The sequence below is a fragment of the Arachis duranensis genome, chromosome 8 (assembly GCF_000817695.3).
Source record: "Arachis duranensis cultivar V14167 chromosome 8, aradu.V14167.gnm2.J7QH, whole genome shotgun sequence".
Taxonomy (NCBI): domain Eukaryota; kingdom Viridiplantae; phylum Streptophyta; class Magnoliopsida; order Fabales; family Fabaceae; genus Arachis; species Arachis duranensis.
The window spans coordinates 14296855-14313809 of record NC_029779.3 but is presented as its reverse complement, the minus strand read 5'-3'; the positions used below and the strand labels follow the sequence as shown (position 1 = coordinate 14313809).

Below are 16955 nucleotides of genomic sequence, written 5' to 3'. Positions count from 1 at the left end.
AATTTTTACTATTTTCCATAATTATTCTCCTTCAAATATATTGTTATATTGTTATAAATTTTCTCCGAGACAAAATATAAATATGATAACAAGAAAAAAATATTTAGAAAAAAATAATAAAAACAATAACACAGTCTATGCATTTAGGTAGCGTTTGGTGAAGAGATAAAAATAAAAAGACTGGAACTGATAAACAGAGATTAAGAGATATAGATTGAAATAAATCTTAGTATTATATTTGGTACAAAGTGAGAAATAGAAATTGAAACAAGAATGAAATTTTAATTTAATTTACACAAAGGATAAATTTAGAATTAATTAATTGAAATGAAGGTATTTTAGATATAAAATATTATTAAAGTTTTAATCTTTATCTCTAAAAATTTTAATCTCCTGTATTCCTATTTTTAGAAGTACTGAAATACTGAAATTTTGGGATTAAGACAAAAATTTTAGTACCAATCTCTAAATCAACAAATATGATATTAAATTTTAATTTTTCTGTATCTATTTCAGTACTTCAAAACAAATGCTACCTAATACAGATTGTGCTGGGGAGTTTTTTTTTTTTTCTCTTTCCAAAAGGTAGTAACTGTTATTACTAAAAATAATACATGTTTTGTTAGTATATTAAAAATTTTCTAAATTGACCTTAATGTTACTTAAGCAATTACGCCTATGCTAGGAAGAATGATAACTGATTTTGGTTGCATCAACCCCCTGTATTCTTGGAAACTTTTCTATTGACTCTTGTTGTAAAATATGATTGACTTAAAAATGAAAAAATATTATAAAACACTTATTTTTATTTTGAAAAAATGGTAAATAGATTTTTGATTTTTTAATTTTGTAGATATTTAAGTTCTTAATAATTTAAAAATATATTAAATTTCAACATATTGATTTCTCATATTCACTTAGATTTATTAATTCAACAAAAATATTAAACGTGACTTTTATTGTACTAAATTGATTGATATGAATACACATAAAAAATTTTTTAAAATTGAACAAATTACACTAAAAAATTAATATGTCCAAATTTTTTGAAAATATTAAAAATTTAAATATATTTTTAAATGATTAGAGACTTAAATATCTACTGAAATAAAAAAATTTAAAAAGAAAATAGACAATTATTCTAAAAAAAAACAGACAATTTATTTGTGATCCCACTTTACGCCATGTCATCGCTATTTTCATTTTCATGCTGTGCGAAGCCAAAGCCAGAAACGATAACGTGTGCGCCGACTTCGTTTTCAATTCCAATTCCAATGTGTGAGTTTGTTCTTTCGTGCTAAGCTTCAATCTCCAAGAGGCCTTAGTTCTGAGGAATATTCCTTCTTCCTTTCCTTTTGTTTCTTCCCTCAAAGCTTGGAATATCGCAAACTCAGAATCATACTTCGTTTGCATCACTCAGGTGTATGTAACTAACTCGCATATCAATTTTCACTTCTCTCTTTATAATCGATGGTTTCATGAACTTAGGTTTACTCATGTTTATTTATTTTATCTAATTTTCTCTTTTTTGAGTAATTTGTTTGACCTGAAAATCTCTCAGCTTATTTTAGACTTTTAGTTGCTGATAAAACTGCTAAAGTATGGATCTTTGGATTTTTACCCCCTTTTTTTCTTCCCTTGCAAAAATAAAACAACTATTTTTCTTGTCTGCTAAGGTGGTTATGTTCAACTTTTTTTCTTTCATGCAGTTCTAATTCCTTTTTTCTGTTACAGCTGTTTTTCTGATTGAAAGGATAAACTAGTTTGAAACTGTTATTATATGATGTTGTGCTCATTCCATCATCATCACCTTTGGCTTCAGTTCCATTCAACAATGGCCTATTCGGGTTCACATAGGCTACATAGCAATATCGAAAGCTGCGGTTTTTGTCATGTATGTTGTTATTATTTGATTTGATTTGGATTTGATTTGTTTCCTTAAAGAGTTTGCCTTCTTTTAATGTACAATGCTGAGTTTTATTTATTTCTTTACAGAAGCCCATGTGTGCAGATCGATTATGTTTTGTAAATATCAATCATTCGCCAGAGTGTTTGGTATGACCCTACTGCTTTTGCTTCTTGAAATCTCCTGTGTATGCATATTGTTGGTAGTTTTATTTTTCTGAATTCCTGTTGCCTTCCAGTTTGAGATACTCTCATTCGCGCCACTTCTTCTATATGGTTATTGTACTAGATGTATGCCTTCTTTTGTTCGTGGACTAAATTGATGATGAACTTTGTTTGACAGAGGCGGGATTCTTCTGCACTTATCCTATCCAGAGTACATGTCCCACTTAGGCCCTTACGATGTGTTTCGGTGTGCCAGTCCACACTAATACCAGCTGGAGGGTGTGAGGCTCCACTCAGGAATTTGGCTACTATTTCTTTACCAAGGTTCCTCTCTCTCTATTTTGTTCCCAGTAATTCAGAGAAAGTTCCACAAATTCATTGAAAACATGTCCATGTGTTTATTTATGGCAACATCACTTTCATATTATGTTATGAACTTGAGATTTATGTTGGGCATCTGATGCCACTGAGCTATGGTTCCCTTTGAGAAGTAGTGGGTAGAATTGGGTAATTGATCAAACCCCAAGAATACTTGATTAAAGCTTGAACTTTTGATACTAAGTTCATTTATTATGACAGTTATATACACATGCTGCTTGCATAGAGTTTTATCTAGTGCTGAATTCAGCGCATCTCTTCCTTTATCACCTATCTATTGCAGAACACAATCTCTATGGACATACTTACGTTTTTAATTAATTTATTTTCAAATTAATGTAGGCCACAGTGCACTATATCAGGAAAACCCATTGTACAATTTGTACATCAATTCATCCCTGCCCTTGGTATCATTGGTTTTGCTGTCTGGGGTCTAGAGCCACTTCTGTGCCTGAGCAGGACTCTATTTCTGCAAGTTAGCATCTAATCTTCGTCTAAATTAAATCGAATGCCAGCATTAGTTAACTTCCTGTTTGGTGACATAGTGACATGTTTTCAGAAGACTGACAAAAGTTGGAAGAAAAGTAGTTTGCGTTATTTAATGAAATCTTATCTTCAACCTTTGCTGCTATGGACAGGGGTTATGCTCATATGCAGGTAATCTTATAGTTCAACAGGTATTTTTCCACTGGAAACTTGAAGAACTCTAATGATATCATAAACTCTTTCAGGGATTTAGATCCATTAGTCTTACCATCAGAAACCAGTCAGGCTGTGAAGCAACGGCTGCTGAGTTTTGTAAGATCCTTGTCAACAGTCCTTACATTTGCTTATTGTTCTTCAAGGTAGATATTTCTCAGAATTATGTCCCACAATTATTGTTATATTAACCAAGTTACTATTATATTGTACCTTTTGTAAGTCAAGCTTCTCTTTCTTGTTTGGTAATGATAGTTGCACACCTTGATTGATGTTCAATTTTTACCCTATTAATTAAATTAAAGTATGGAGAAGATAGAAGGAGGAAAAGTATGTGGGGTTCACATTCAAATCAATGGTGGTGGATTGGGTGTATAAAGTGAAACACCTATCTAGGTGTAGAATTATCATTTTCCTTTCTTGTTATCTGAACTCGAAGTAAAACACAAACTATTATGCAAATTTAAAACATTTAAGATAGTATAGAAGGAAAAATAGGAAGTACAGAGAAATGCTGGGTTGTATCTGCTTGTCATAGATAATTCTATTCTATTTTATTTTGATAATGGTTACACATTTTATTTGATTGATCTTGTTATTTTTTAATATTATTATTCCTATTTATTGTTGCCTTGTAGTTGTAAAATAATTATTTTGGTTCTTACTATGATGCATTTGGAATCTGGTGTGTTGTTTCAATTATAATCTAATATGCATGTACTACTTCTTTCAGCTTAATTAAGCAAGCACAAAAAAGTTGTATGGAGATGAATGACTCCAGTGATGAAAGGAATGTATGTTTCTTTCTCTTCTCCTTATCATTATTCCATCCTCCACATAACATTTTGCTGCAATAATGATATAGTTATTTTTTGTTTTTGAGATCACTTAAATGAAGCTTTAAATTAGTTGTGTTATCAACTGAAGTTTCAAAGCAGTCAACTATTAGTGAATGAAGATTTGTATGTGACTAAGATTTACACATAACTTTGAGTATGCAGGCTAAACAAAGCAGTGTTGTAGGGCATTTTTTCTCAGTTTCATCTTGTCAACTCTTGAGGGCATTCCTCAAGCGTAAACACAAATCTCACTGAAAGTTGTGAATGACAGATGAGGATTGATTTTACTGGTAAAGCTGTATATACTGCAATATGGGTAGCTGCTGTGTCACTGTTCATGGAGTTGCTGGGATTCTCCACACAGAAATGGTTGACTGCTGGTGGTTTGGGCACAGTATTGCTTTCGCTTGCAGGTCGTGAGGTATATTATAGGATCTCCAATACTGTTCATGAGAATCATTAAGCCTATCATTTGCTTTTTGTGGATCATCCTTTATATTAAGTTTAATAAGTTTCTCTTGTTTGCTGCTGTTTTAACTTCACTTCCTGTGATGCATTCAGATATTCATGAACTTCCTTTCAAGTATAATGATTCATACAACTCGACCATTTGTTGTGAATGAGCGGATTAAAACAAAGATTAAAGATGATGAGGTTTCTGGTAGAGTTGAGGTTGGAATCTCTTATTCATATATTTTCCCTATATGAATAGTTTTTATTATAAATGATATTTTGTTTTCTTATATATTCAATTTTCCAATTTCCATATTTTTTATAGCATGTAGGCTGGTGGTCACCAACAATTGTTAGAGGTGCTGATTGTGAAGCAGTACATATTCCTAACCAGAAGTTGAGTGTAAACATTGTAAGGAATCTTAGTAAGAAATCTCATTGGCGCATCAAGACTCACCTTGCCATCAGTCACTTGGATGTTAACAAGATCAATGTGAGCACTCTTGGATTACTTGCTTTAAAACTTGTTGAGGGACTTTATTTTGGCTATCTCATTGTGTGAAAGCTAAGGTAATCTCTTAACTAAATTTTTTGATGCAGAATATCCTAGCTGATATGCGCAAGGTTTTGGCTAAAAATCCTCAAATAGAGCAGAAAAGATTGCATAGAAGGGTTTTTCTGGAGGATATCAATCCAGAAAATCAGGCTCTTATGGTAGGTACCCTTTTTTTGTGCCCATTGTTTTTTGAAAAATTGAGCTCATAAGTTCACATCTTGTTTTCCTTTGTTTATCTTCAATATATGCTTTTAAAGGCATTTTCAAGGCTTATCTTTAGATGCATCTTGTAGCATAATCTAAGGCAAGATGCCCTCAAGGCTCAAGCTTAGGATGAAAAGCTCTGCTTTCCTATGCCTTTTCAAATTTTCAAGTGAATGATCTCCAAGTTAGAAAAGACACAGTTTCAATTTTTAACTAAATATAAATTGACATATATAGGTAAAGAAGACTTAAATTTTTATCTTAAATAATTTGGGACAGACTATTAAGCAGCTCTGGTTCATATTGCTGAAGACTACTAAATTCTGCTTCACAATCATACATGTATCATAATGCTTATTGAGCACCAGTTACACCAGTTACGCTCTGAGCAACTTTTCAAGTTTCTATTCATTGTATCTTGGGCTTCCTGTTCTTTTTACATCTTATCTTGTAATTGGATGTTTAAGGCATCTGATTAGTTAGCATTTCTTTCATTGGAACTTTGGAATATGCAGAAATTTATTTTTTGTCTGCCTTACTAATTAATTACAAGTTCTTGATTTTCTCCTTTTTCATTTCTCAACTGCCATGGTTTTTTCTGTTACAGATATTAATATCTTGCTTTGTTAAAACTTCACATTCCGAAGAGTACCTTCGAGTTAAGGTGAGTCTTGATTGATTATAGCAGCTGTTGATGCATAAAGCATGATGGTTTAATGGTGGAGACTCGCATGCAGTTTGTCTTCATGTGAAGTTGATAGTTAAAAACCGTTAGATGATAATTTAGTCAAACATATCAAATCATCTAATAGTTTTCAACTACGAACTTCACATAAAGACAACTACATGGAGTTTTTACCTAGTTTAACATATGTCTATAGATGTTTCGTAATGCAGCTCTTTCAACTCAATTGTAATAGTATTCTCAATCCCTGTTATGCTTTAAAACTCATCTGTAATGGTCTCCAATTAGTTTTGCTTCTATGCATTCCTTGGTAAGGGGCATTTAGTATCAGTTACGGATAAGTGGCTTACTTAGGTAACTGACGAGCAATTTTTGTAATAAAAACAGGAGGCTATTCTCTTGGATCTTCTCAGAGTTATCGATCATCATGGAGCTCGACTAGCGACCCCTATCCGCACAATTCAGAAGATGTACAGTGTCACTGATTCAGAAGCCGATCCATTTGATGAGAACCTATTCACTCGTTCCAGAGCTAAGGCTAACCGTCCATTCTCATCAAAGGATTCACCTTACAATGTTAAGCCTTCAATTCATTCGAACATTACAAACGAGAAGGATAACAAGTTTGAGGAAACCTTGACATCTGACTTGAGAGTAGATGACGACTTTGCAGGGCCATCAACCTCCACATCCAGCGTAAACTCCAGCAACGAGAAATTTAACCCTTCTGAATCCAAAACCAAGAATATGGATCATGATAATTTGGTCCAGAAGACATCCAAATCCATGCAGCCCAAGGAAAAAGCAGGAAGTGCAGGAAACAAGACATCACCGGAATTTTTGTTGACTTCCAAGAAGTCAGGCAGAGGAGATGCTACTAATTCTGTTACCTCTTCACCATCAAAGAAAGGTGAAGAAAAAGATAAATCTGGTGGCTCATCATCATCAACTATTCCTTCCTTGAAAGAGAATATTGTTCTTGATGCTGCCTTGCTGGGAGCGAAACGGACACTTGAAATAGACGACAAAGTTAGTCCACCTATCCCTGCAGAGCCTCCAGAATTCGCTATCCAGCAGAAAGGATGTGAACCTCGTGGAATTAAGGATCACAAGGGTTGTAAGAAGTCTCCTAATGCTAAGCAGAGTGATTAGCTGGATAGTCTCCTAATGCTAAACAGAGTGATTAGCTGGATAAGCAGAGTTTAGATGTGTTGTTTTAAACATATAAGAGAGCCTTTTTCCTTAAACTGTGCAAAAATGATGCAGCTGTTATTTTTATGCTGGCATTGTGCATTGTATTTTTTGTACCTGATTCCCTTTATGTAAATAACTGCTGGATTTACACCCCTAATTAGAACTCCCTTTATGTAAATAACTGCTGGATTTGCACCCCCCAGTTAGAAGCTTCTGTATATCATCAAAGCAAAGAAAGCATTTTTGCTTATGACATACTCACAGATGGTACCATGAGCTATCAAAAACTCTTCATAGAAGCATAAAGTGTTTTCATAAGGTCAAATGCCATATCAAACCAACCAGACTTTAGTTTGTACTTTGATTTATTCAACCATTAAAATTTATGGTTAATCAACAAAATCGTTCTCCAGTTGAAAATGTTTAAACCAGAAATTTAGATAGTCATATTGAATATGTTATCACCTATAGTTTTGATCGTTGGTTTCAGAAGGTAATAGAGTTGAAGATTTGTGATTCCTTGCTTCAATGACTAGCAACTTGAGCAGCTTTCTTAGCTTTATGGGGATTTAAGCACAGCCATTGTCTATGGTTTGTTGAATGTATATCTTATAAGGGAATTCTTTTCGTAGTTACTACAAATAGTGTTGCCTTATTCAACTAGACACTGACATTAATAAGTCAAATGTTATATAAATGTAAGCATTAAGAATGCTTCCAAACCCACCTAAACAGAGAAATTTTGAATGTCCCTTTTCAAACTCATTCTGAATGACAAACTCCTAAATGGTAAACACTAAACACCCACGTTTAAACAGCTTCTGTAGGAGCAGATTTGAACAGAATAGTGCTACATTTTAATTTATCAACCAATGAAAGAACAATTACTACAAAACAAACAAACAAAATGTTCCACATTGCATTCAGATTTCCATGTTCCCTGAATAGAACAAAATCATATTGGTTTTCATCCAAAAAAAAGAAAAAGGAACACAGAAAATGTTTTCTGAAACTAACCGCAACTTAAAACCATAACATTTTAACCATCTCAAACCACCCTCCGGGGCCTCCCTCGCTTCCGCGAACCCACACTACCCGAAACATCAACCGCCGCAGGCGCCACCGCAACTGGCACCGGCTGCTGCATGCAATCTGAAGCCACCGTTTGCGGCGCAGCATTTCCATTGGATTTCAAGCTCTCAAAGACAAAACCCATCGGAAAGAAGCCCCAATTGCAATAATACTTCTCCTCACCAGGCACCAACGGCGGCATAGCAGTAACCGCAGCACCGTGAAACGACCTCTCGCAATTGTCGTTTTGGCACCTCAAGCAACACCCTTCGTAAACCCTAGGAGACCCGCATCGTAGGCGAGTTTTTGGGCCGGGTCGGATAAGACGGACCAGGCGTCGGAAACGAGGGCGAATGCATGCTGGGCGAAGGGGAAGCGGTTCTTGTCAGGGTGGAGGAGGAGGGCGAGCCTGCGGTAGTTGGACCTGATGACGTGGAGGTCTTGAGAGTGTAACACGTCGACTTGGAGTATTTGGTACCATTGCGGGGTGTTATCGGTGGTGGTGGCGTCGGAGACGAGGAGGACGTCGGCGATGGCAAGGATCTGGTCGGAAGTTTCTAGAAGGGGCTCGGTTTCTTGGGCGAGGATGGCGAAGTCTTTGGCGCCGTTGAGGTCGCGGTTCTGTAGAAGCTTCTCTGCGATTCCTATCAGACGTTCAGCTTCTTCTTTGTTGTTGTCGTTGTTCTGCATATTTTTTTTTCTTAATTATTGCAGTTTCGTTTGGTTAGGTTTGTTGTCTGAGATGGACCTCAGCCAACTGTCTCGGTTTGAAATGCTAACTAACTCTCTCTTCGGAAAGAAGCACTTTTATTACGCAAATTATTTTTTATATTGGGTGGGGAACAGTATTTTGCAGATTCATTGATGGTAAACGTGTTAATGTCAAATGTTTTTAATACTGTTTAACGGGTAATTAGTTAAATCTGTTTTTAAAATTTTAAAAGTGAATATTTTAGTTTAAAAAAAATTAATATATAAAAATATTTTTAAAATTTAAATCTAATAGTAAATCAGTTTTTAATTTATTTTATGACAAAATAATTATTTAAATTAGTCTTTAAAATTTTAAAAACAGATATTTTAATTTTTTAAAAAAATTAATATATAAATTAATTTTTAATATTTTTTCTGGCAGACATAATAGAATCTGTCCTTTATTTTTTGACGTAATTCACTAATGGAAAATTCAAAATTGACATATTTTTTGTTAACGTAATTTTTGCACATATTATAAATAAAAAAATATATATGTGTCACATAGATGTGTATGTTATGTTAGTCTATTTATGAAGTAGAAATTCAATTAGTTTTTTGAGTTAATTGATAATTTGGTAATTAAGTTGATATTCAAATTAAAATAGAAGAATAACTTTGATTATACTTAATTTCTAATTCACACATTAATCTAAGTTATATTAAATATAAAAATATCAAATAGTTTTAACCTTGATCAGTTTCTTGTAGAATAATCTCTAATAATTTTATTGAACCACTTCTCTAATAATTAATATTTGGACCACTTTTTAATGAAAGACATATCTAATTTAGAGTTAGAAAATACTCAACATAAAAAAAATAAAACATAAAAATAACAATACATGAAACTAAATAAATTACAATAATATACTTTTAATTTAAGAGAATATGAGACTCAGTACATCTATTTTTGTTAGATTTAAAATTATGTATGTAATGAAGATAGTTCAATAAATTTTTTTTTGAAAAAAATACCATATTAGAAATTAAATAAGTTTAATTTAACTTTAAAAATTAATTTGATTATAATATCTACTAATATTCTTTTTCTAATAAACACTTGAAGAATTTAGTGGGTCATGCCGGAAAATAGACGAGCGACTGTTATATCTAATGGAACATGCCGAAAAATAGACGAGCGACTGTTATGTCTAACGAAAAAAATGTTAGGATTGATCTGTGTATTAATTTTTGGGACTAAAATGTCTAATTTTAAAATCCTTAGATTTGGATAATTATTCCACCGAAAAATAAATTGGAGACTGATTTATCTGACGGATTAAAATATTGGAGATGTTTTGTATATTAATTTTTTTCAAAAACTAAAACGTTCGCTTTTAAATTTTTTGGAGACTAATTTAAATAATTACTCCTATTTAATTTAGAGTGTAAAAATTAAATTTACTTATTTTTGAAGAGTAAAAATCGGACCACGTACAATTTGTGAATTTTGAAATAAAAAATATTCACAATAAAAAAAAACAGATTCTCTGGTTTAATATTAAAAAATTATTAAAAATCCTCCTACAAAGTAATTGGATGGTCCAATTACATATTTTTATACAAATAAAAACACCTACATAACCAATATAACTGAATTGCACACCATCTTTATCCATAATAAAAAAAAAAAAATTGAGCCCCTTTATGATTGTTTCCAATAATAAATTATATAAGGAGATAAGAACAAAAGATAAATAAATTATACGAATAAATTAATTTTGTACTTATTAAAGCTGAATTTTGATTGATAAAACTAAAAAAAATTCCAAAATTTTTTAAAAAAATTTTAAATTGTTCTTTCTAGCCTACTTTACTATCATAAAAATAGAAGATAGCGGCAACTAATCAGCAGCTGATTTGCTAACCGCCGCTATCTACTAATTTTATGGCGGTTTTGGTGGTGATAGTTGGAAGAGCAACTATTTGATTCGATTTTGCAGTGAATTTTAAGAAACCAAAGCTAATCTATCTTTGCTTGGCGATACTTCAACCTCTTTTTCTCTTAATCTCATTTTACATTTGTTACCACAGCTCCAATGTCTCTCCTCCTCCTTTGGGTTCTCCTGTCACAGCATCCTACCACCATCAAATTTGACCTTTGACGCTGCCAACCCCATTAGAGGCATCCTTTTCCCTCTTTCGGCTCATTGAATAAACATCCTAAACCTTGCTAACCCTAACCCTTCTTCCCCCAGGTACCGTCCGGGAAGTTTCAGCTCATTCAGACAAAGATGACAACACCAGGCTTTCTGTTTCGTCTTGTCTGTCATATTTTCTCTCCATCTCCTCACATTATGCGTGGTTCAAATTTACTGTAGTTATATAGGTTCCTGCCTCCATCACCTCCAACCTTCAACGGCGCACACCCATTGCAGGTTCAGATCTATTGGTGCATCCTTTCTCCTACTTTGCTCATTCACTTCTGGTTTGTTCTTTTTGGTTTGATTTGTTCTGAATCTTCATTCTATGAACTTTGAAATTGATTTTGCTTATTTTTTGTATCCATTAATTGTTTTGCTTCATCGATAAAAGAAAAAAAAATCAATAGGGACTAATTATAGGCATTTTTCACAAAACTACTATTATCATTACCATAAGCTATATTGAAATTTGACATATGGGATACAGCAGGACAAGAAAGATACCATAGTTTGGCTCCTATATACTACTATGGTACGGCAGCAATAATTGTTGTTTATGATATCTCAAGCATTGTAAGAGTTTCAGCTTAGTTAATTTTAAAAGAATCCAACAATTCTAGTCTTAGTTTTTTACTAAAATTCATGAAAACTTTTCTAATATATATCTTATCTTTTTTGTTTTGTTTTTAATCCCAGGATACATTTGTTAAAGCCAAAAAATGGGTTGAAGAATTGCAAGTACATGGTAATGCCTTAGAATACTGGAAATGACAATTACTACAACAATCTCAATGTTCTTTTTAACCCCAAGAACTCATTGTTGAAACTCATGCTTGTGTCATGAAAAACTTTAACTTCAATTCAAAACTAGCCACTTATAAATCATTCACTATCCAAATTTATAATATTTACTCAACTTGATCTGTTGTTCCTTTTGAAAACTTCCATTTTGTTCTTTTTCGTTGTTCTATTTGTACTAACAAAAGTAAATTCAGATTCAAATGCTTATGCTTGTCTCCGTCTCACTATAATAAAACTTTAACACTGTCTATAGGAAGCCATAAGTTGGTAATGGAATTGGTGGCAAACAAATTGGATTTGGAGCCAAATAGAGAGGTTGAAGTCGAGGTATTGTTTACTCACTTTAGAGGATCCAAACCCACGATCTTGACCGCATTATATTGTTTTTGTTTCCACTTAAATGAATTAAAATTATTGCAGGAAGGGAAATAATTTGCTCATGAGAGTGAAATGTTCTACATTGAAACATCTACTAAGACGGGTGATCAGAGAACATCAATGAACTTTTCTATGAAATAGGTAAATAATGATGAAAATCATCTTCATTTTCATCTGATAGTGAGCTTAAAATTTGTGTTTATATAACTGGCTAGAGATATAAGTATGTGTTGCCTAGCTGCGCAAACAACGATTAGAAGAGTTGGTTCATAATATGTCCCCCTTAGGTCTTTAGCCTTTCACGTTTTATCTTAATTCTTGCTGCATTAGTGTAAATGTTTTGTACAACCAGACCATGGTCTAGAAACGAAATATATTATTTGGGCTAATCTCATTTACCATATTTTTATTATTAAAGAAATACTATGTTAGTTTAGCAAAAGATACTTTCTTCGAAACTATTTTCAAATCTTTGATACACTATGCCTTAACTGCTTGCTCTGCCATGTATCTTAATAGTATTGTCATCTTCATTTGAACTTTCTATTTGAACAATTTTCTTATTGTCTTCAGAAATCTTCCATTAAAATTCTTCTCTGTCAGGTTATAGAGACTTATAATTATCACAAGTGAAATTGAAAAAAATAAAATAATTATAAATGACTAAAAGCTTATCCCTGATGTAAGATATATTCTTTGACCCTTTTATGTGTAGCCTTGTAGTTGACACATCATTGTACAAAAGTTGAAGTCTATTCTCTTTATGTTACCCTTTGGCTTATATATTTATCCTTTTGTTTGTACTACAGTACTTCCTAGAGACTCTAAGATTTGCAATAATTTGAATCTCTCTTATATGATATAGCAAACACCATGCACAATGCCTTGTAGTTTAGAGGGAGGCTACTTGCTATATTTACATTACATTTCTTGTTTGAAGATATCATATTTATTGCTTATTGTTTTATATTTTATTACTACAGGTTGTTATATTTATGTTACATTTTCTGTTTGAAGATATCATATTTATTGCTTATTGTTTTATATTTTATTACTACAGGTAATGTTCTTCTGTTAAGAAACAACATAAATTTGAATTCAGATATTTCTGAAGTCTCACAGGAGAAATTATTGTCATTGTTTGTAGAGCAATTAATTGCTACTTGCTAGATGAATCAAGCTGTTAGTGTATTATCTAATTTGGTTCTTTAATAGGTCATTACTAAATTTGTTATTACTTTACTTGTGATATTTTAGCTATTTTTAGCTTGCTCTTATTTTTGTGTTTGTCTAGATGTAGAAGCAATAAAATTGAGTAGTTTTATGAAGCTAATTTTTTTTAATATAAATGTAAAAATTGTGGGAGTGGGGGGTTATAAATCTCTGCAATATGCACTTTTTTAAACTGCTTTCAAAATTGTAGCGGTTTACAAATCGCTGCAAATTTTTTAAAAAACCTGTTAGCAAAATTGTGAAGGTTTTAAACCACTACAAATAATCTAATCCTATTTTGCGACGGTTGTACCAACAGTTCATTAGAATCGCCGCAAATTCCTATATGAACCACCGCAATTTCCCGCTTCCTCTATAGTGCTTTATCTCAACCCAATTCTGAACTCTTTACCACTACTCAAATCCTTCCTCATCCAACTCTCATTTATAGCTACTTCCATTATCACTGTCATTTTTCACTGCTACAACTATCATCATCGCTTTCTCTTTACCACCACCATCGCACAAATGGACTTAATAGTCAAAGGCAATCTCACCAAAAATAAATAAATGAATAAAGAGAGAATAAGTGGAGGTTCTTCGTAACATTGAGGCAGAGGTGGTTATTTAATGCACTGAATAGCTTAAACATTTGACCAAATTAATAGTACTGTTGTGAGAATACACTGTTACATTTACCTCTGTTACCAATAACCATTCCGAGGCGTATCATAAGGTGAAAGCCACCGAAGCTCAACCGTCAATAATAAGGTGAGATGTCACTAACATTTGGTGGCGCACGTTTATATTACTAACTCGCTTTATTATCGATGGACAGACTGTCAGTATTATATATACTGCGTAATTATAAATAAAATATTTTTTATACTGAATACCGACAACTAGGTCTTTGATAATCTTCAACAAATAAAATAATTCAATGAACAGGACTCCCATGCCAGCGATCCTCACCATAGACTCCATTTGTAGGAATAGTGAAGGGAAAGTTGTGAGAACCTATGGTTTCCAATAGGATACTAGCAAAGGAATGAATCGTAAATCGATCTCACAGCACAATTCTAGAGATTTAGATAATCGTGTGTTTTATCATGTTAACCTTGGGTTCAAAGTCTAATCTTCACTCGTTTATCATAGTCTCAATATCTCATTAACTATGTCGTTGTTTGTTTTAGTAAACAAGCAACAATAAATAGTAAGTACAAACAAATCACAAAGCACCGAAAATAGAAAATAAACACAGAGAAAATGCGACAACTAGTATGATGCATGTCTGTCATATGCAGGCCGTGAGCTCACACGTCGATTGACTACTTGCAACCCGACATTATCTGAGACCAAGCCCGAATATGGTTTTTCAACTGTGTACACCCAGCATACGTATCTTATGGGTGGAACCGTGTATATTCGGGATTCTTAGCAATCGACGCAAAGCTTGATCCCACAATATGCTCCTAGTTGAGAAGCAGAACTTATCATATAAGTGGGCGTTCCCACATCATTGTACTACGTAATTGGGACCAAACCACTATTCTTGTTAGGTACATACTCAGAATAGGGTACTATTCATACCCTGGGTCGAGCTCTCCGACCCGGGATGTTCTACAGACAAAGTGACCGACCTCTTTAAGGTTAGGAGGACCCGACCTCTTCTCAAAGAGGTCGGCCAAATCATAGGAAGGCTCAATAGAGGGCCCAAATGGAGGAACACGCCCCAAATCCTAAGGCAGCCCAAGCCTACAGAGAGAAGGGCGGTTCCCTTGAAGATAAGATGACCTCAATTAAAGATAAGATAAAGATAAGATAAGATAACTAACTTATCTTATCTAAGAAGGTCACTCTATGCCATTATAAATACATTGGAGCACCCAGGTATAACTCATACTCTCATTCTACTCAATACCTACTTAATACCCTTACTAACTTAAGCATCGGAGTCCCTTGCAGGTACACCCCACCCTCCGGGAACGAAGGATTAGCACCACCACCGTGTCCAACAAGTCGGACACAGCGGCTCCAGCCACCGTCAACAGGTCAGATACAACAGCTCCGACCAAGTACCGAAGATCTCGTCCAAGATCGACCAACAGTTTCAGGTAACCCTCGGAACATTGGCGCCGTTGCCGGGGAACCTGGAAGTCATCCCAGCACCATGGTGGACGACCATGACAACGACCACGGCTCAGATCTAGAGGATAGAATGTCGCACAAAAACGCGGACACTACACCAAAAGATACTCCCCAAATCAACAAAAAGAACTCCCCAAATGAGGGAGCCCTGGATGCGTTTCATGATCGGCTAAAACAACTTGAGGAAGAAGCTCTACGCCAACGAGAGGCTGAGAAGGACCTGCAAAGAGAAATAAGGCAACGTCGGGAGTTGGAGAACAAACTCCTAAAACTTGAAGCCGATGTCAAGACTAAAGCCGGCCGTTCCACTCCCAAAGATAGCACCCGCAAAGAGCAAGATCCATTCACCAAAGAGATCATGAAAACAAGAATCCCAAAATACTTTAAACTCCCAGACATGACCTTGTACGACGGTACTACGGATTCCAGCCATCATTTCAGCAACTTCAGGAGCAGAATGTATCTCACAGACGCCTCAGATGCAGTTCGGTGCAAAGCCTTTCCAACTACGTTAACAAAAACATCAATTGGATGGTTCGATAACCTCCCTCCTAGATCCATCTCGAGTTTCAATGACATGGCCAAGAAGTTCCTGGCCAGATTCTCCATGCAAAAGGACAAAGCTAAACATGCGCCGAGCTTACTGGGAATCAGACAAGGAGAGAGGGAGACCCTGCGCAACTACATGGAGAGATTCAATAAGACCTGCTTGGATATACAAAACCTGCCAACAGAAGCCGCTATCATGGGCCTCATTAATGGCCTGCGAGAAGGGCCTTTTAGTCAATCTATATCAAAGAAGTACCATACGTTTCTAAACGAGGTGCAAGAACGAGTGGAGAAGTACATCAACATGGAAGGAAACTCCCGATTAGGAGAGACCTCAAAGGCCAGGTTCATCTCTCGGGATAAAGACAAAGATTCTAGAAAGAAAGAAGATCGCCATGGAGAGAAAATAAAAAATAGCACAATTACACCCCTCTTCGGGTGTCTCTTGTGGATGTCTATGACGATTGGATTTTTGACGGTTTAGAATTTCACTAATGAAATCTCGTTGTAAAGTATAGTCTCTAAACCAATCACTAATCCTTTCATACAAAAGATTGTTTGTCACAAGTAACAAACCCCTAAATTTATAAACCGAAGTATTCAAACCTCGGGTCGTTCTCCCTAGGAATTACAATAAAGTATCTTATTATTGGTTGTGATGTGTTTTGGGATTTTGGATAAGAAGCGTGAAAAGTAAATGGCAATGAAAATGAACTAACAACTAACAAAGCTCTTGGCAAGATATGAGAACTAGAAGTTCTATCCTAGTTATCCTTCTCAATTGTGATGAGTATTGTTCATTGCTACCACTTAGTTAA

General features: G+C 34.3%; 2 protein-coding genes and 1 pseudogene across 4 annotated transcripts; 2 read left to right on the top strand and 1 right to left on the bottom strand.

Moving 5' to 3' along the window:
- Positions 1-1207: 1207 nt before the first annotated feature.
- On the top strand, positions 1208-7335 carry LOC107461058 (mechanosensitive ion channel protein 2, chloroplastic). 3 transcript variants are annotated; one of them, XM_052252859.1, is made up of 14 exons: positions 1208-1420; positions 1823-1894; positions 1996-2055; positions 2249-2394; positions 2791-2923; positions 3008-3105; positions 3180-3293; positions 3881-3941; positions 4258-4407; positions 4548-4658; positions 4765-4932; positions 5040-5153; positions 5807-5863; positions 6272-7335. In XM_052252859.1, the coding sequence occupies exons 2-14, from the start codon at positions 1835-1837 to the stop codon at positions 7034-7036; spliced, it is 2037 nt and encodes a 678-aa protein (XP_052108819.1). In that variant the 5' UTR covers positions 1208-1420; positions 1823-1834; the 3' UTR covers positions 7037-7335. The 3 variants fall into 3 exon arrangements, with proteins under 3 accessions (XP_052108819.1, XP_015935000.1, XP_015934999.1); XM_016079514.3 differs by having other exon boundaries at positions 1208-1422; positions 1735-1894; positions 3011-3105; XM_016079513.3 differs by having other exon boundaries at positions 1208-1422; positions 1735-1894.
- Positions 7336-8432: 1097 nt separating this feature from the next.
- LOC107461004 (chaperone protein dnaJ 49) lies at positions 8433-8953 on the bottom strand (the record flags this gene model as incomplete). Its single annotated transcript, XM_016079432.3, is given in 1 exon segment — positions 8433-8953. A coding segment is annotated over 1 exon segment (407 nt), but the record flags the coding sequence as incomplete, so codon positions are not given.
- A 2186-nt stretch (positions 8954-11139) lies between these two features.
- LOC107460960 (ras-related protein RHN1-like) lies at positions 11140-13398 on the top strand (annotated as a pseudogene).
- Positions 13399-16955: the final 3557 nt, after the last annotated feature.